At 31.7% G+C, this 22,141-nt stretch overlaps 1 protein-coding gene across 1 annotated transcript in view; it reads right to left on the reverse strand.

The window, feature by feature from the left end:
* The window catches only part of LOC108913488 (potassium voltage-gated channel protein eag), a 140,539-nt gene extending 125,181 nt beyond the window's left edge, over positions 1-15,358 (reverse strand). Inside the window, exon 1 of the mRNA XM_023455345.1 lies at positions 15,214-15,358. Within this exon, the coding sequence (XP_023311113.1) occupies positions 15,214-15,343 (130 nt within the window). The 5' untranslated portion in view covers positions 15,344-15,358. The remainder of the gene's footprint in view (positions 1-15,213) is intronic.
* Between the last annotated feature and the right edge of the window lie 6,783 nt (positions 15,359-22,141).

Below are 22,141 nucleotides of genomic sequence, written 5' to 3' on the forward strand. Positions count from 1 at the left end.
TTCTATTCGGTACAATATTTGAAAGATTTCTTCAAATTTTCTATTTTTTTGGTAAAACTATACTCTGTTGACTAGCATTTGACTGACATTCTCAAACATTCATCTATTCCAGGTTCGGTCTTAAAAAATTAGTTAGAAGAATTAATATCAAAAAATTTATCCGTATGCAAGGTTTTAACTGAAAATGTTAGATTCGGATTTTTACAAAGAATCAATTTTGACTAAAACAGAAAATTCAGCACAAAAGTCAGCATTTAATGCAACTGTTAAAAGCAAACTCTTTTAATTGCAAATATTTCTTATTTCAATTACATTCAACTGCTATTTTATCCAATTTCCAGGATACGATTTAATAATTCTTATTTTTTTAAGTCTCTTTTAACTGGACTAATTTATAATTTCAAAAAGTATAAGAAAATTTTAAATAAATATGGAATTTGTATTCGATTTGTTTTAGTTGAAACAACAAAATTAAAAATTATTAAAGACTGCCCTGGAAATTAAAAAAAAAAGTTTACTTTTAATTTCATTGTATTATTTTTGGCTGAATTTTAAGTTTTAGTAAATTAATTTTAGTTATATTTTTATTTATAAAAATTTCTACAAAAGTGTGACAAAAATGTCATACACAAAGTTTTCATTAAGCATTTGTCTACTTTTAAAATGTTTACTTATTTAAAAAAAACACATACAGAGTGAACTTTTTTATATGAACTCTTAACTAATTTTTTCAAGATCGGTCCTGGAATTTCTGAATATCTGAGAATGTCAGTTACATACTAGCCAAAAGTGTACAGCTTCACCAAAAAATAAGAATTTGAAGGAGAAGAATATTAATAAAAAAGGGGACCTGACAGTTTTGAATATTCATTTGATATTTCCCTTAATGAACCCTATTTATCTTAGAAGTAGGAAAAATTTCTAGTGACTCACCCTACATATTCCTTAAAGAAATTGGGTTGATTTAATGTTTGGAAAGTTGTATATTTTATATGGCTTGGAAATCACAAAGTTACATGTAAGTATAAGTTCAACGTGAAAAAAAGAAACAATAATTATTGTTTTTTATTTTGTATAATTTGAAACAAACCTACAAATTTTAATGTTATCTACTTTTATATTTGGCCGCAAATTATTATAAAGAACGTTGATAATAATTAGAATATAGTTCCAGTAGCAAGATACTGCATCAAATCGTATTTTAAGTCTATTAAAATGCTAAAACAGGTGCTATAGCAACAGTAGGGCATTGTATTGGGGAAAATATTTGCAGTAGAAACAGGGGGTTAATTTAGTTTTTTATTATAATACATTCACTTGTGTGGCGATTTATCTGGACATGAACATCAGAATGGAAATTATAACCGAAGTTAGTTAATTCCTACATGTCATATACATAACTAGCATGCGAGAGTCATGCATGCAGAGACTTAAGATATTTCCCAACGTTTCCAGAAAATAAGTAAATCATAAAATAGTTATTATTAAATTTACAAGTACTTTTCCCTAAAATTTTGATTGATATACTTAAATTTTGATCCTCAGTCGTATATTCTGCCTTAAAAAAAAAAAATGAAAAAAAAAATTGTACAATAATATGGAACTCAAATTGAAAAAATTAGGTCTCTACTCAACCAGTGGTGGAGCTGGAGTATCTTGGAATCCAACCTTTATTTGTGACAAAAATGATCTCTTACACTTTTTTGCATAATATACACTAATATATACAGTTATAGTACACACATATTGGCGCTTTGTAAAGCAATTACTTTAAATTGAATATGCTAGACTATTTATTTTTATCTAAAAGATCAATCCATAATTAGATTAACAAAAAAAGCAAGCAAATCTTGACAAATCTTTACATGCTTTAATTAGTACTATAGACGACTTTAATTTAACAATACGTTTTGTGGAAGTTATGCAAGTAAGAGAAAATTTCTGTTTAAAATAAAACTTCACCATATTACCACTAATTAAATTTTATTATTTTCTTGAATTTCAATTTGTTGAGTTTGTTCTTTCAGTATCCTTAAATATATAAAAGATTTAGAGGTACCTATAATATCCTGCCTTCCTTTTAAAAACTTTCCACCCTCTAGTTGATAAAAACGAAGTTGCCAATATTCTTGGATAAATATACATTTTTTCAACTTTGACGTTCAGCAATTTACAACCTGATGTATTTTTACGAAGAAAATTTTCCAATATAAATTAATAGAGAAAAGAGGTAGATGATGAAATAGAAAATAGTGCATTAAAATAATATAAATTGTTAAATGTATACTACTGTTATAAGACATTCTTAAATATTAGGAAAAACTGATATCTTTAGATGTTAGTAGGTTGTTTTAATATATTTTTTAATTTTACTGCTAATAAATACAGGGTGTTACAAAACAGTAGGTCAAGCAGTTAATTATAGTTATTTTGGACGAAAATAGGTATTACTTTCGCCATGTCATTTTCATTTAGGCGCCTCTTTTTCGTGATATAGAATGTCAGAATTATACAGGATGTTTCATTATACAGAGAGATCCAGAATGATTTAGTAAAATAGTCGTATTAACTTACGTCCGTAAATGCTTCTTTATCATGGTACAGGGTAGAAAAGTTGTTAATTTTTCTGTTTTTGTTTGTATTTCCCACAGTTCTTGAGATTTTTGAGAAATTTGGAACGTAAGCTAAATTAGATTATCTGCCTAATAGTTGTCACGATCTACAGGGTGGTACTTTTGCAGAAATCGGGCCTATTATCAGCCCCCCAAATTTTCTTTCGGTACGCCACTGGTCTTTTCTAGAAAGAGGTTCAATTCTTTGTACATTTTCGAGCAAAAAATTATAATATGATTTTCTGTAATTCGCTAAATTAAATGCCAGTTTTTGATAACCTCTATTTTTTTATACATAATACAGTTTGCCTTATTGTAGTTGTTAATTTGTTATGTATTCGTAACAAAGTAGTTACGACTTTGATGTTTTATCAACCGATGATGGATTAAATATTGTTAATTAGCCCTGTTTATTCGTTGTTATCCTGTATCCAATCAGTAATTAAAAAGTAGTTAATATTTAACTCAAATAATAATTATATTATCTAAGTAGGCAGAGGTAGTTTTTGAAAACCGAAATTCAAAATTGTTAAAACAAAATAATTATTATAAGTCAGGAAATATAGAGTTGGACGCGACTTTTTGTTTCAGCAAGCTAAATTTATCACTATAGATCCTAAAATGGGGGGAAGATTGTTTACAGGCTGGTTAATTGTATAATTTTTACGTAAATTTACGTTTTTCGCTTATAATTTTTTCCGTTCATTTCCACGAGAAAACAGTAAAGTACTCTCTTTTTTTCGTCTTCAAAAGATACAACAAAACTAGCCCTCGAGCATAAAAAAATATTAATTAGATCAAAGGTTATAAACAGAAGAAGTTTATTTATGACTTTTGAATTAAACATTTAGGTATAAACTGCGTTATTATTATCAGAACGTTTTGGCACCGCATCCTCTCATTCTTTATCACTGTTTAATAACGAAATCTGGAAATCGGTAAGTTGAATAATTTACAATTTAGTGCCTTATAAACAAATTGACTAATTATTAATCTGGACGATCCCGAGCATCTTCCACAATCGCACTGATTTTTTTCATGACAGATTTCATAATAATACATTGAACCTGGAAAGTTTTTTATTTTTTAGTCTTCGTTGCAAAATGAAATATACGACGCACGCGCGTATATTATTACATATTCGGAGTGCTTATGAAAGGAGCTTTAAGTAAAAAAAAAATATCGTCAAGATTCGTTGAAAAACAACGGAGTTACAGATTGGCAAATATATTATTTTCAAGCGAATTTCGCTTTTTTAACGGCAGGCTATGAATATTATTATATCGTCATTTTCTTCGGAGTCGCTGTCGTTCGCTTCCCCTACCCTTCCGCCGCGCCACGGCTCGCCGAAAAATCAAGCGACCCACTGACTTTTGACAATATTTCTTATGCACTTAACTTATTAAAACTTAAATATTTTTATCTGGGAAGGTACTCGGGTTGCCGGTTATGATAGTATTTTTTTTGCCGCTACCAACGTAATTTGTTTAACAACTTTGACAGTCTGTAACTCCGTTGTTGTTTCAACGAATCTTGACGATTTTTTTTCTCTTAAAGCTCCTTTCATAAGATTTCCAAATATCTAATAATATATAACTATATCACGTGCGTGCGTCGTATATTTTATTTTGCAACTAAGGCTAAAAAATAAAAAATCTTTCCAGGTTGCAAATTTAAAATTAAAATAATAATAATAGATATCAATGTATTATATGAAATCTACCATGAAAAAAATCAGTGCGATTGTGGAAGATGTTCGGGATCGTCCAGACTAATAATTAGTTAATTTGTTTATAAGGCCATAACTTGTAAACTATTCAACTTACCGATTCCAGATTTCGTGTGAGTTATTAGTGATAAGGAATGAGAGGATGCGATGCCAAAACGTTCTGGTAATAATAACGCAGTTTATAAATGTTTAATTCAAAAGTTATTAATAAATTTCTTCTGTTTATAACTTTTGATCTAATCAATATGTTTTGACGCTCGTGGGCTGGTTTTGTAGGTCTTTTGAAGACGGAAAAAAGTGCTTTCTGTTTTCTCGTGGAAATGAACGGAAAAAAGTTGTATGCGAAAAACGTGAATTTATATAAAAAATTAAACAATTAACCAGTCTGTAAACAATCTTCTCCCCATTTTTATGACTGTGGAAACTAATATGTTATTGTACATAATATTTAGCATCTATAATGATTAATTCAACTTGCCGAAACAAAGTCGCGAAATGGTAATTTCCTAGCTCTTTTTCCTGGCCTAATTATCCGTCAGTCAAAACCTACTAGAGGATTTTGAAATCTTTTTTTAATTTAACGAATTAAAAGAAATCAGTTTTTATTTGTTTGCAGCAGATACGAAAAAATTGCAACAGACAAATTCTAAATTGAAAAGGAAATTAAACCCTTTTACAGAAAACACCAGTGCCATACCGGAAGAAATTTTGGGGGACGGAAAGGAGGTCCGACCCCAGAAAAAGTATCTCCCTGTGGATCGTGACAACTATTAGGCAGAGCTAATGATGAACGTAATCTAAGTTAGCCTACGTTCCAAATTTGAGCTACTTATCTCAAAAACTGTGGGAGATGGAAAGAAAAATTATTGAAACTTTAACATTCTGTACCATGGTAACAAAACATTTACAGACATATGTTTATATGAACTTTTTTATTTGGAATCATGCGCAAATTCACCCCACCCCCCTACATCTATAAAGACTTATGAAACATCCTGTATAATTATTGGATAATTATAAAGATGGTTTTATTAATAACTATTAATAACTTCGTTGTTATTTAAGACATTCACTTGAAGTTTTGCACATACTTTTATGCTTGTTTTAATAAAAAAAAATGGATACATTAATGCAGGAAAGGGACATTATAGTACTTGTTTACAATTTTGTGTATGCTTATGTTTCAAATGTATTGTTCTTTACATCAAGTGTTTTTCTTAATTCTTCTTTTTTTGTTCACTAAATAAAATTTTGCTCCAGGGCTTAGTTTAAGATGTGAAACTTCCTTTTTTGTTCTAGTATGCGATATTGGCCCACTAATTGTTGTTTAATTTACCAACTTATCTTAAACGACTAAATGAAATTTTTAATAACGCCCTTAGACAATCAACTGTGTAATTCCGAAAAATAAATATTATTTTGGAGTTGTAAAGAAGGTTACAAGGAGAAATCTCGATTTTAAATTAAATTAATTTTTCCCAATCCATCCAATCCATTTCCCATGTCAATATTTTAAAAGACACCATTTTTTTTCGAAAGCAGACCAAGCACAACATAAACAAAAATACGAAAAACCGTTTTTTTCCGATTTTTCGTTTTTTATTTCTCATTTCCGCAAAAATAATTTAATTTTGACGAAACTTAGTGAAAGTATACCTTTCTGTGACTTAAATAACCACAAATTGTTTTATATAAACAAATCAAGGACTTTCCGTGATATTCATTTTCCCCGGTCTGAAACACTTTTTTTCAAAGAAAAATCATCGTACAGAGTTCTGCCGGCGATAATTTTTTTCGCTTTGACATATTCTCTTTGGTGAAATAAAAAAATATGTAATCACAGTTCAAAGACATGCTCAATTGTTGTCATTGTTGATAATTTGTTTAAATTTTAAAAAAATCAAAAACTGATTACACCATTCAATTGTAGGGAAAAAATACAAAAAAATTGGTTGACCCAAAACTTTATTTTTGTACAGTATTGTTATAAACATAAGTCGAATAGTGAATAAATAAAATAAATAATAATTTTTTTTCCGTAGGATCGATTAGTGTACTTATTTTTTAAAAATTTTGATGAATTCATAGATATACAGTGTGTCCAAGATAAGGATGGGATAGCCTTAGGATCCAGGAAACAGTAAGAGATGCGGGGTGGCTCAGATTAAAAAAAAGTTGTGTTTTTTTTATACCTAACAATATACCGTTCTATACAATTCCGGGTAGTGCCGGAGATATCCGGAAAACCCCGAAATTTTGCAAAATTGTTTAATTTTTTCTGGTTTTATTTGAAAACGAATTTTAAAATAAATTGCATATTTGCATTGCCACTTTTTCCCTCTATCCAATGGCGTCAATATTTTTGCAATCCGACGTTAACGTTTTTAAATATGTCGCTGGTATTTTTATGACAAAATCTAAAGTAATTTTTAATTCTGTATTAGATGATATTTGATATATTTCCTGAGTACGGCTCTGAACGCTTTCAACATAAATATCTATTGGAGGAAGTCATAACAGTATAAAAGTCAATACAGCACAAAATATCCAACAATTTTTTTAATCAATAATTTAAAAAGTTGTACCTAATAAAAAAATAATACGAATTTATGAAATGTTTTATTATTTCTAATTAGTATTGCTAATAGTAGTAAAAAAAATTGTTGGATATTTTGTGCTGTACTCACTTTTATACTGTCGTGACTTCATCCAATATATATTTTGAAAGCGTTCAGAGCTGTAAGCAGGAAAATCAAGCTAAAAATTAAAACGATTTTGCAAAATTTTAAAATCTCAAATCATCCAGAGATAATTTATCATTTGTGCATTTGTAATTCGACTTAGATGTATACAACAATACTGTACAAAAATAAAGTTTTGGTTCAAACAATGTGACAGTTTTTTTTGTATTTTTTCCGTAATCAGTTTTTGAATTTTTTTTACTGAAAAATCATTTTACGTCATTTTTTATTTTTTTTTTGCATTTTTGAACATGTTTTTGAACTGTGATTACACATTTTTTTATTTCACCAAAAAGTATATATCAAAACGAAAAAAATTATGACAGGCGGAACTCTGTACGATGATTTTCCTATCTGTTTCAGACCGGAAAAAATGAATATCTCGGAAACTTCCTGATTTTTTTATCTAAAAAAATTTGTGGTTATTTAAGACACAGAAAGGTATACTTTCACCAAGTTTCGTCAAAATTAAGTTATTTTTGCGGAAATGAGAAATAAAAAATGAAAAATCAGAAAAAGAACTGTTTTTCGCATTTTTCTCGGAAATTTTGAGGTTATCTCAAAAAGTGACCTCTACAAAAGTTGCAGATTTTTGCATAATCTACAACTTTTGCATTAGATATTTTTTGTTTGACCTCATCTCTCGCCAGAAATCCCAATGATACAATTTTTCACAACTTTTCAACCCCCAAAATCAACCCTCCGCCACCCCTACTCACGTATTTATTTATTTTTTGTTTTTTTATAAGCCACTTATAAAAGTCCAGGTAACATTTTCTTTCTCCAAGTGTAATTTGGTTGGACTAAATAAAAAGGAGGCAACTACAATCTTCTTTCTTCCGTAAGCGGTTCAATAATTTTAATAACATTTATCAGAAACTGTGTTAATGACAGATGTGTGTGTAAAACTTCATTTTAATACCTTTTTTACTTTGACGTCCTAAATCTAGAACAAGAGACGCCTAAATGAAAAACGACATAAGAAATTCTCACTATATTAAGGGATGGAATCTACGGTTAACGACTTGGTCTACATTTTTGTGACATGCTATATATTTACTTGAAATAATATTTCTCATTTTCATAATACTCTTATACCTTACGGTGCAGACATAAAATAGATGAGGAACAGATGAATTTTATCTAATTCTAGCATTCCTCAGTTTTGTTCCCTTTTCTCTAACGGCGCACAATGAAGCAGTGTTGTTCTACACATTGATAAGCTTACACTAAACACATGTTTCCGCTACTCCACTTTTACGAAGCTGAAATCGCAGCCGTTACATTGAAAGCCTATTATCCATTCAATGAACTTTTTCAAGTAAGTAGGCCGGACTATTTTTTAAATATTATTTCTTGTCTGTAAAAATGTGTTTGAATAAATCACATATAATATGAAATAAATAATTTTAGAGTGCTGTTAAAGCTATTCCCAGAATATGTTTGAAAAAATAATAATAAATTTAATGTATCATAATCATGACTTACTTGGGTTTAAAAAAATAACAGTGAATATTTTAAGACATAATTCAGGTTATGTATATTCGTACTAGACTGTAGGTTGTCAATGTTGTACAAATTTTAACCATATACGTACATTTAAGTAAGGAATTAGTTACAATACAATAAAAGGATACCTAATAAAGCAGAAGATAAAAATTGTCAGTGCTCTTCTATCTAGTAGACTTACACCATTGATTACTTTCTACAGAACCTGTTTAAACCTAAGCCCGTTAACATCCAAGCACCCTTGAAGCTGAGTCAGATTATTGACAGCTGCGGTATGCGTTCTCGTAATTGATCAATATTTTGTGCTCCTCTACGGTATATCTCATTTTTGAAATATCCACACAAAAAAGTCTAGAGAGTTTAGATCCGGAGACCTCGGTGGCTAATCCAACGTATCCCTTTAAATGATTAAAAACATCCTGGACTACACGAAAACGTGGGAGCACACCATCTTTGTAATCGAATCGCTGATGACACATCTTCAAAAAGAATCCCAACTATTGGCGACTGTCCATTCGATTTGGAAATATTGACGACCCAATTAAACGTCCATTGACAATAATTGTTGTCTTGATATTTAAAGAGAAACAAGTTATTTCAACATATACCGGGTTCCACCTATAATTTTACTATAATTTTAACAATTTCGTTCTGTGTTGAACTTTTATTATACAATTTTTTACTTAAAAATGCATATCTGCCTAAAACTTTTTCAGTGCAATGATCTCAACCAAATTTTAGCCCTCTAACTAAGCCCTACAGTATTGGCAGTGTTTCCTTCAATAGCTTCTAGGTCAAAGCTTCTTTCTTCCGGACAGCAGACAGAACACACTTGCATGGACTGTGGACTCCCTCTCTTCTTGCACGAAAGGCAGCCTTCTATCAGGTAAAAAGTACTTTGATGTTTACTCAGTATGTAATATCCAGTGTAATGTACTTTAATTTCTTCACATTCTTATACTGAATTAGTTATTAGTCGTATATCCATACGAGTTAATAGAAATACATCTTATGGTTGTCCACATTAGGGATATTAATTTCATTAATCGAATGACGGTACCTTAGAGATATGCATAAGGAACGTGTTCTTCAAAACTATAGAAAAATGTGTTTTATGGATTAACTTATGTCGGACTAAATGAGAAGTTTATACCAATCAAAGATCAAATAGGTTGTAAAATACTAGCACGAAATATGGCTTGCTCTTCTTGCTGGATGAACTACACAGACTGTCTTTTATCAGGCGAATAGTAGGTACTCAGATGTTTCTTGAGTTTTCAATGTTCAGTTTGTAGTCCTGCAGTTATCCTTACTGATCTACGACTTTGATTCAGTAGGTCCGTTCTTAACTTCCTCTATGGTTCTTCTAAGAACTTCTTATCTTGACTCTAGTCAGGTTTGCTTCTTGTCATCATTCTTAGGTATTTCATTTCATCCACTCCTGCATATCTTGATAATGCAGGTAGAGGGTCACAATAGGATTCAGGCGTCTGTGGTGCTGTAGAAGAGCTTACTCTCGCTAACTCATTAGAATGCTCCTTACTTCGATGGCCCTCATACCATAGTATTCAAGCTAGGGTCACATCGTTGAGACTTCCTAGTCTTGATAAAGCATCCAAACAGCTCCATTGCAACTTGGATTTGATTCTATTTAACGCTAAGTATTGCAGTAAACAGAAATTACATATTTAAGGCCTACCAAAGTCCTATGTAACAGTTTACTATTGCTGGCTACAATAGTGTATTTCTAGTCATTAATTTATTTACATTCATTGTTTTGCATTTTTTAAATGTTCCAATGTAAATCTATTTCAGAAAGGAATGAAGAGAATTTTTGTGCTTGAACGTTTAGTTTGGAAGAAGTTTTGTGCCACCCTTATACAACAAATTTCAAATGCCTTTCCTGAAATATTTATAATTCACTGTTACTTTTTGAAATACCCTGGTAAATATTGATAGCTAGATAACAATGCAAAATCTTCAGTCACCTTCATTGCTGTTAATACTTGAGGTACATACTAATTTCATTTATGTGTATTTAATAGTCTGATTTGCTTAAACAATTTTTTATTTTTATTTTTTCAATTTCAAGCAATATCTTACAAACAAGATCGCACTAAATTGTTTCCTTCAAAAACAATTTTTCAAATTAATTTTGTTACAAAATTTTTTTATTGTTGTTAAAACAGTTACATTTGCTGTATTTAAAAATAAACTCAATATTTTTCTAGACGAGTATAAAGTCAGAGCCTACTTCCATGACAAGGTTCCGTGAATGGATAATACATACCTTTGTTTTCTAGAAAAATCATGCGCGGTGTGGGCCGATGCAAACAAAGAGAGAGACAGAAAGGACAAAAATTATTTACAATAAAATATTGTCACTGATTCTTGGCAAGTTGTTATCCTATGCATGCACTTTGACAACGATTAGGATATTGAACGGAAAACATTAAGTACACTTAGGTAGTCAATTTTGAAGGGCATATTGATTGTATTATTCAGGGTTTATTCAGACATTTGTGGTTTTTAGTAGTAGGTATATTCTGTTTTGTTTACATATATACATTTGGTGTTTGTGTTTTTTTATTCTTCGTCACAGTGAAAAATTAGGATATTGAAAAGATAACCATGAAATAATTACATATTAGTTTTAATAAAATTATGATTATCTTCTGTGTGAAATTATTTACTTATAGTAAGTATACTTACTAAAATTGCTCTTTGTTAAAACTAAAATTCTTGTTATCAGTAAATCCACATTGATAATAACTGATAAAAATTTATTCTATCACTCTGCACATGCCTCCAATGCTGCAAATAACTCCCCATGTAGTATGTTGCAAAAATTTTATAATTTGTTTTTTAATCACATCGACATTTTGAGCCTCTCTTTCAACTCGGTTAGACGCCAAGCCTTGCTTGGTTTTTAATTGAATGTTTTTTCTCTTCTCTTTTTTCTTGTTGTACTTTGTTTTTTGTTTGTTTTTCTTTCCTTTTTTTTACCCTTAATCATATTATGTTAAAACTAGGTAATTACTTATTAATATTGATTGTTTGTTTATTGTATTACTATGTATATTGTAACTTGTTATTCTTATTTAATTTGAGTTTTGTACACGCACTGCTCTTATTATATTATTATCTATAGTGCACCCTGTAACTTGTATTGTTTATCAATATGTTGTTGCCAAATCTGTAAATAAATAAATAAATAAATATGGCTGAGGGGTTTGTTTATTTTTTTATTCTTTTACCACAAATGCCAGAATATTTTAACATACTTTAAAATTTTCAAATACGAAACGAAACGAAAAATTATCACCAGAGAAATTTAAATCAAGGGGCTATATTTTGTATGTATATAAAGGATGGCCCAAAATTCGCGTAAGAAGTAATTTTGATAAAAACACAGGTTTTTCATTAAAAACTTGTACATTTTTTATAAATTCATAAAATATATAGTCTAGGGTTATGTATGGAATAGCATGTCGGGTAAATGGCATAAACCTTAGACTTCAAAAAACCCCAAAGAAAAAAGTCGAACGCATCTGGGAACTTACACTAGAACCGTTTTAAGATTGCCATTACGTCACGAGTGTGTCCTAATATCAAAGACAGTCGTTGCATCGAATTCATTATCTGTTAAACGCGTCAAAAAGAGATACAATGATGGAATAAATGTCTTCATAGTCTCAATCTATCACAGACAGTCGTTCCAATATTTTATGTGTATTAGAGTGAAAGAAAATGATGGACGTTTTTTGGGTATTAGTTTTACAAAATAGAGCTGACACTCGGACTAAAAATTTGACAGCTCATTTGATCGCGTCTGCGTACTAACTGTTGTATATATTTTCTGAACGTTGAAACATCAATTTCTTGGCATATTCTTGTATCCAGTAATACCAGTATTAAAATAAGGGAAATATCCAGATTTGGGAATTGTCAAGATGACATTTCAATTATATGAAAACAGTGACTAATTTGACTAGGGCTTTTCGTCTTAGTTCATACCAGTATTGCTTGTGACGCAATGGAAAAGACACATCGGCTTTAATGTAATTCTGATCACCAAAACGGGAAATTACACGACCAGGAAATGCAGTAATTGTATTGTTTATCAGGCTGTACAGTATGCGGCACCGTCTTGCTCAAAACACATTTGGTATCGTGGATTTTCTGAACCTCAAATGCTACAATTTTGCCGATTAACGAAGCCATCAAGATGAAAAAGAGCCTCCTCGCTGAAGATGATTTGTTCGAAAAATCGGCATCCACTTGTTGTTCCATAATCCATTCAAGGAATTAGCTTCGCTCTGCGGGGTCAGTAGGCTTAAGTTCTTGAGTCAATTGAACTTTTAAAACATGAAGATGCAAATCTTTCGTGAGCATACACTGTAGTACACACACTTCTTGAAATGTCCAATTATTGTCCAAGGTACCGAATTGATGTTCCTGGACTCTCAGCAGCACACTCACGAACTGCTTCTATGTTTTGTGTTCAACGACTTGTTGAGGAACGGCCAGTGTAGTTAAGATGATTAATTGATCCAGTCTTCCTGAATTTTTCAGTTAATCTCTTTAGAGTTGATGAAGTTAAATCAATATTCCGACCATATGTTGTACGAAAATTGTGAAATGTGGCTGCCAAACCTTAATTATTTTTAAACTATTGCTCAACAATTAAAACGCGTCGTTCTTTCGTGTAGCGCTCCATTTTTAAAAACCCTGAACTGTCACGCTGCCTTTTTATTTCGTTGGCAACACTTTACCGGAGAAATGGCGCAAATTCAAATCTTGTCCGAACTTTGGGACACCCGATATATTGCTCTCCGTATTTAAATTTATATATAACAAAACCTGTAACCTATACTTAGTTAAACATAATTCTCTGGTCATAAATTGCTCAACATTATGATTATGTAAATAATAATATTCAATTTATGATTGATAAAATATAAATTGGGAATCTATTATGCACGCATTGTACTGTCGTTATTATTTATGTGTATCTGATTTAATTCACTTTCAGAATATTTTATTGTATTACTTTGTTGTAATACATTACCATTAATTACGCATTTAATCATGTATATATAATGCATTCCCTATATTTTAAAATACAAAATAATTTTAAATGTTCCCTTTAATCTTTTAATTGAAAGCGTTTTGTTGATAATGTAAACAAAACGAATTACACTACTTTGATTCGTCACTAATAATAAATTATAAAACAAATACAAAAATTACAATACTCATATAAACTAGCTTTATTTGTACCTGAACTTGTAGCTGTACTATGTATTAGGTACATCAATATGCCCTTTTTTACTTTGTACAACGATTTCTGTTATATTTAATGGAATTCTAAAGGTGGTTAAACACAAAACAACTCCTCTATTTGGTATGGTAATAGTTTCCTACAGGTGGTGCAATTTTTTGAGCCGTTAACCTATTGTTGCTTTTTAAATAAGTTACCAAATTTGTTGTCAAAACCAAGTAGGAATGAGTACATTTTTAAATAATTTTTATAGGAATGCCGTTTTGTAAAACATATGTATTAATATATTAAAATCTAATAATTTATCACATTGTACATGACTTTTCTAAATAATTTAAAATACGATAGAGGCTTATGAAAACATATTCAGTTTTTCAAAAAGATTTATTTCCTCATATCCAATTTTTATACTTCAGTAGCTGGCATTTTCCTGACCGAATGTAAAAATATCCACGGAACTATTTTCTTTTTTTTCCGATTTTCTCTATGTATTTTCTGTAATCTTCCTTCAACACTGAAGAAAAGACATCTATGGGGAATTTAACTTTGAAATTTTAAGAGAAAAATGAACTTTCATTCGTAAAACAAAGAGAATAAATCTACTAGAGCGATCAAGTTCTCATTTGTCCAAAAAATGCCATCCAATGAGAAAAAAACGATAAAAATATGAGAAGAAATTTTGTATGAGACTAAATTGGCTCAAAATTGCATCATTTTCGTATGTATTCATATAAACTCTCCATCTTTAAAGGATCTGAGGAATTATTCCTTCAATAATTACCAGAAAACACCCTGCAGAATTGTAAACGAAATTTCGAGGACACTATTCTATATTAACTTGGCATTTTAACTATCAACTTCGCAGTTGTAATCATTATTATATAGAAAACTATTAAAAGTATTTTGTTATAAATATCTGTGTAGAAACGTGGCATGAGAAGATATCCTGATTACCTGAAGAACATTAAAATATTTTTATCAGTCTGTGTTTATATTACACTTTAAAAATAGTTGACGACAGCATCTGTATTACTGTCAGTTATGAAAATAAGTAAAAAAATGTAGTTATTTATTTAATATATGAACTATATTAAATTACCAGATTTATAGTTTATTGAAGATAAATTTATCCCCCAAATTTCGTTGAAATAAATTAAATAGCTTCGTCTAAACAAAAACAAATATAAGTAAATATTCCTTATGCTACAAATTAAAATACACTTTCGACAGTTATGGACAAAAACACAATACAAAGTGAGTGAACATTTTATCAGAAACCAATCAGTGATAAAGTAAAACGATATGTCGTGTATGTAACGGCTTTCAAGAAATACTCACTGTTCTTTTTGTACAAGAGGATCTCGAACTGATCGTACAGCTGGTGCTCTAGGACATGGTCCACCCTACTTATTGTCTCCTTATCGGTGAGCTCCCCAAACATAAAGGCACATCTGCAGGATTTCTGCATGACCTCAGCGCGGTTGTAGCCCGAGATCTTGCAGAAAGACTCGTTGCAATACACGATCGGGTAGTCCACGATTTGTGCGTTCGCCAGCAGGAAACTGCTGTCCGCTAAAAAGAAAATCGAATGTTAATACCAAAGAGAGTAAAAAAAAGAATGGCTATTTCTTGTGAATAAAGCTGAGAGCTTAAAATCGATATTTTGTTATAACTTTTATTTTTTATTAGAAGCTATTTCTACCAATGTATTCAATTTGCTGATAGCTACTTTGACAATCCAGGAGCAAAACAGCAAATGTATATGACTACATTTTTTAATTTCATCTTCGTTTTAAAGATTTTTGTGTTTTTTGAATGAAAGAGATATGTTTGATATCGAAGTAACGAACCATTGTCAAGATGAAAGTATTTAACGATGTAGATACATCGAAAAAAAGTTGAGTAAATTTTCACTCAAAACCAACACAATATTTTGTTTAAACTACTCCACACTCTTTGTACAAATCTTTTTATCCCGCTACTCAGAAATGCGTAATATTAACAAAGGAATGGAGTTATTTTTGCATAGTATGTTCTCATTCTAACAAGTTTTGCTTCTTGAAACTAAATATTGTTTTCATAAGCATCATAAGTTCACTCAAAATTCTACACCAAAATAATTTCCCTCATAAACAACTTTGAACTTGCACTATGTTATTTTGTACTGTGTAGTTTCTGACATTCTTCTGAAGAACAGAGCGATGTGTCTCTCGAAGCGTCGAGAAGAGAAGTCTAGGCCGACGACTTAGCAACTGCCACAAGTTGTAAGTATTGGTCAATATTATAGAAATTATGAATATCGGAGATAATTAATAACAAACTTTAACAAATACAATAATAAATATTTAAATTTATACTACAATTCATATGGGCAAAGTGTTAGGAAATTTTCTAGCGATCTCAAATATAAGTGTATGGAAAAACATTTGAATGTTGCAATTCTGTGAACCAACCTTCTGTTTCTTTTTTTAGAAATTGTAAATTTGAAATTTAACAAGGGGAAATATACCTACTCACTGGTTCCGTGACAATCTTGAGTATGTGCAGGATCAGTAGTAAACCAAAATATTGTTCAAATTGTCAAAGCAAATATATGATAGTGTCGTAGAACATAAGGCGAGCGAATTTCAAAATTCACCGATATATAGAAGTTAGCTATCAAAACACTCGAAACCCCTTTTTCTCATACGAATTTATCAAAGGCAAACTGCAATAACACGCCTAAGCATCTCTGCAAGCTGTAAAAGAATGTTGGACGAACTTTCTAAAATTCACGGATATATCGAAATTCTACTCGAAGCTCCCCAGACGCTACGTACGGTCTTCTGCCAAGCCACAAGCCGTTCAATGCAACGTCTGAAGACACCCAGACGACCGTCGCAGCATCCAAATGTCACTAGATACAAAATCACCGATCTTTCCGATAAATTCACCGACCTTTCCAAATTTATACCGTTGAACCACCAGGACGACATCGAGCAGGCGTAGCCACCCCCGTGTCATCGGACGATGACCACTCCTATGCCAAAATCTCCCTGAGACCGCTGACGAGATACGAAGGAAATAAAAAATTTCACCCCACTTTTAAAATTTTCAAGTGGATGAATCGACACCAAAAGCCGTCTCCCGAAATGAGGTGTCACTGAATCAAACCTTGCAGCATATACCTACATAGCATTATGTTCTATCAAGCAGCACACAAATAAACAATATATTTACCTTATTCTTGAGTTATTATTTCTCTACAAAAAATACCCAAACCTCGAGCTCTAACGCTCTCAGCTCTACGCTGAGCAAACAACTTCAGTACCGGGGATTCTAAGGAGTCCGTACACAGTGAATAAATTATAGTGAACTAAAGACAGTGATTTTCAGATACTACGGTATCAGATCCGTACCAAGTGCACCTAGGATGACTAAAATGCCCGAACCACGTTTCGAAGTGTCCTAAATAGGAAACGAAACTTAGTGAAGCACTCCCACGGCCGTTTAAATCGCAACACATCTCAACAAATAGATCGTGGAATTTCCACTTGAGCTCGAACTCAGAACGATGGCGGATGATCAGAGATATCACTTTCCCTCTATGATAGCCGCAGGGCCGTACTTAAAGAGGGAGAGGAACTAGATGCCAGGGAACCCCCAAATAGACGTCCAACGCATTGGCACCGGAGGAGAAGAGAAACCCTGGACACTACGATCCTTCCCGTCCCATCATACGGGTCTACGACCCGTTGATGATGCTCAAAGGAGAGCCTAGTAGGTCTCAACAGCCATAACCGACCAAGGGCGAGCCGCATCCGCATCGTGGCGCCCAACGTGGGACCACCACCGGGGATAGACAACCGATTTATCTCGTAGTCCAACCAGGCGACCAACCGGAGGCCTGGTTAATCCTGGAAGATGTCCATAGTATTCTCCAACACGGGGCTATAGGTATGTTCCAACCAGCGTTATAAACAGTTTCTTAAGCAGTCAGGATTCTGCACAGTAACTTAAATGCGTTCCAACCAGAGGTGGTAACGATTAGTAAACGATCAGTTTTCTCTTCCATCTAAGAATCAAACCTGTTTGAAAACTTTCAGAACGATTTGCGGATTATCTTCAAACCATTGATCTGGCGCATGCGTATTGCTGTTATTCTGTTATTATTTAATATTTATTGCAACATAATCTATCCTATAACCCGCCAAAGTGCCAAACTATTACAGATTTTAACACAAAACTGGAAATATGATTATTTACCTCTAAAGTGCAGATATGAATATGCAATACCAGTTTTTAAATATTAAGGTATTGGTCTATTTACATAGGTCTATACTTTACACTAATGTTAGTAAGGTTGGTAATCTGTTTGTGATTCAAGGTTAGAACAAACCTTATGTTGGCGAACAAAAATGAGACTAGAGAAAATCCGCGACAATAGGTTATAATATGAAAAAATAGAGGAATCCAAAAAACGACAAATATACACGGTGAGTACATAAAAAAATAAAAGTTTGGTGTATATCTACTAAATCTATAACGTAAAATTTGAAAATAATTTGTGAATTTTTACTTTAATTTTACATTTAAATCGTAATTAAATATCTAACAAAATATTGAAAAAACAAGTTTACTTTGCCTTAATATGTAAAAAAAATAACTTTAAATGAACGATAGCTTGATTTATTTATTTAATAATAGTAAAATAATTCCGAAATTGAAATTTTAATTAATATTTCGTTTAACAATAATTTTTGTGACATTTTTTTAAATGAAAAAAGACTTAATTATAAAAGATGCATTTTTTCTGGGGCTCAGGGCTATTCTACGAATTCGTAAATATGCCCATTGTTATTTTTTCGTCGAGCTACCCCAGTCTAAAAAAAAAATTATAAGTCTCTACGATGAATCGAAGCCGAGATATTGCAAAATTTACAGCGCGCATCAATTTGAACGCGCGACCGCTTGGACGAGCTTCCCCCACCACCACGCTACCGGCCGCCGGACAGTTTACTTAGCGAATACCTTCTCTTTAAAGGGCTCGTGAGTCGTTAATTTTCCACATTTTTCATTGCAATTCACGGGAAATCGTAGTTTACGTCGTAACTGTATTTTGCGAAAAATTCAAGTCTTAATATTTATAAACAATTGCGCTACGATTTTTTTTTTAATTCTTATCATGGCTCTTGTTGGTTGTAGACGATACTTTTTTAATTTAGAACTGTATTTTTTTGCCACCTATCCATTGCATATATTTTCGGTGAGATAGCATAAATAGCAACAATGTTATTCAAATTGTTTATAAGCGAAAAACGCACGATTTTTTAATGCACAATTTGAGAATGTTAATGTCAAAAAATGGTGATATTTTTTAATAGGTTGCTTAATTACGTCTTTAAGATTACAATGACGCTTTCAGAATCATGTTTGGTTGAAAATTAACGCCTGTACAGGGGCTTAAAGTTCATAACTTTTGGAGCCTCCGTTATAAACAAATAGAATTGTGCGAAAACTATTGCACCTACAGCGCCCACTTTTGGCACTCTTTTGAAGTATGACAAAACCTTTAAAGTGAAAAAACTGTTTTCCTCACTTATTTGTTTAAATAGAAAAGTTAGCTAATAAAATTTTTTGACTCACAAGATGAGAGATGTCTTGTATTATGTTCCTTTAGACAATTTTACAATAATCTCGCGGATAGGACTTTTTCGAGTTTCTCTTTTATTTTCGCTGAGATTTTTTGAAATTACAAATTTTACTAAATCTTTGGCTGTTACTACAATGTTTGGCTAGATAGAAAGGCAAGAAAGATAAAGGGGAGTAGATTATTATGTGAACGATATTGTACACAGTGTTATTTTAAATTCCACACTCCATCTGCAGTTATTATTTTTTTAAATCCTATATTGTTCTTTTTAATTGAATACCATGTACATTTTTAGATTCATATTTGGATACACAGATGTTTATATCTCAGGGAAATAATTTTTGGTATTTTTTATAGTAAGGGAGATCGATCGATCAGATTGATATCTTCCTTGCTATTAAAGGCATCCGTCAATTTATATCACTATAATCTTAAGAAAATATCATATTTTCTAAAGTGTTTCAATAAAAAAAATAAAGGCGTTTATTTTGACACTTTTGTGACGTTCATTTGCTTGATTTGATACAAAATTCTGCCGCTTCAGGAAAAATTCTAAACTATTTCATTCAACATTTTTTCCTTTTCCAAAGATAACAGATGTGAATGGACTGCAAAATATTGGAAAACGCACTGAGATGCACAGTGTATATTAAATATATTATTTTAAATTTTTCTGTGCTAATATCTTTAAGTTTATATGCATTTTGGACCGTAAGAATCTAGGAGGCGTGATCGGATTCCTCAGATCTTAGACATTAGGATTTTATCACTGTTATTTATCATTTTATTACATTATTTATTATCCGTCCCTTTTCAACGAGTTTTTAGAATTGAAAGTACTGATTCCGCTACTTCCTGGCAGTGGACAGTCAAAGCCTACCTAAAGTTGCAATGTAACTGTTAGACGGACTTTTTTGTATATCTTAACTAAGTAGTAGAGTAAATAAAGTACCTACATATGTAGGTGTTCTCGTGGCTGCTGGCACATTATACGATTTTTCACTGTAGCGGTGACCTTACATTAAAATCACTGTTAAAAATGCCACTAGTTGTCGATATAGCGCAAAAACCCTCAAATATGCTAACGTTACGGCAACAAACCCAATAGTGTGCAAAAAATCTTAAGCTTAATTTGTATTACTATATAGTTGAGATTCAGATGATTCATCGACTACTAGAAACTGATGATTAGTCAGCCATACAAATACTAGTCTTCATCATTTTTATCTTCGAAATTTAATGGATGGATGGATTTAATCATCGTATTATTAATATTAAGTTTGACACATATTATCATGCATTGGATATATTAACCATATTTCGAACATATGGCATATTGGTTGGGACAATAGGATCTATATCATCAGGCGCTTTACAGGCACGGGTCCCAAAGTGTAATAAATTATTTGTCACTGATTAAAAAATAACGTTCAGAATTCGAACGATACTGAATAGACAGTAATTAGTCAGTCGAGTTGTCGAGTACGTTACAGCGAGTTCCATCTGTTGTTAATCACTTAATTAGTAGAGAGTTGGAGTAAGAAGTTAATAGCTATAAAGCGTTCAACCTATTTATTAGCGGTTGCAAAGTAGTAATAAGGTGGAATAGATTCTAGTTAACTGTGAAGTTCGAACACTTCGAACATTATGTATCTCGATAATAATGAATGCTTTATATTTTACATATTTTTGTCCACGGTCGGGAGTAGAAATCAGTTTCTATGACATCAAAATTAAAACAGAAATAGTCAATTATTCCCAAGGGAGTATAATGCTCCCAAGGGAGTTTACATTATGGAGAACGTTTTTCATGCAAAAAAAAAGATAACATTGAAATTATTTATTGACATTTAAATTAAATGTTACATTTGTACAATTTTCAAAATTAATATTAGAAGGAATATTACTTTCGTTTACATTTACAGTTTTTGTGATTGCGCTAGTAGTGGTACCTACTAAAACCTGATTAGCAATTTTGGTCTTATTTTCAATGGAGTTCTCGACATAACCCTCAGCGACTGTCGTTGATTTCCAACCAGCATGACGCTTTATTGTCGTGATATCCACACCAGCATCTGCCAGTAATGTCGCTGAAGATCTTCGTAAGCAGGGACCAGTATAACATGCAGCATCAGGTAATTTTAAATACGAAGCTACTACACTCGGAATTTTTCCCATGGTATTCTTGCCAACTGGCTGCGAACTACATTTTCCTGCTTTGTAGTACAAAAAAAGGCGCTTATGCTTGACGTGGGGAGGACGAAGGGACAGGTATTTTCGAAACAATTCAAGCATATTTCCCACATCGTAACCACAAATGTTCGTGGAATCTTTGTCTTAGTGTTTGGAATTTTTACAATCAAGGAAGAGCCTACATCCTCAATATCATCTACAGTTAAATTGACTAGTTCATCAGTTCGACAAGCTCCGGCAATCCCCAGAATTAATCCAACCTATAAAAAAATCAAAATACTTAATAATTGAAATACCTAACAACAAAAGTAATCTTACCTTAATCATTAAGAATTCTTTGTCATCTGCACTTGATAGAAAACGGTCGATTTCACCTTTTGTCAATATTTTCGCTGATATCCGTCACCGGTTCTTTTCAAAAATGTGATCAGCTTGGGGAAT

The sequence above is a fragment of the Anoplophora glabripennis genome, unplaced genomic scaffold (assembly GCF_000390285.2).
Source record: "Anoplophora glabripennis isolate ALB-LARVAE unplaced genomic scaffold, Agla_2.0 scaffold658, whole genome shotgun sequence".
In the NCBI taxonomy this organism is placed as follows: Eukaryota; Metazoa; Arthropoda; class Insecta; order Coleoptera; family Cerambycidae; genus Anoplophora; species Anoplophora glabripennis.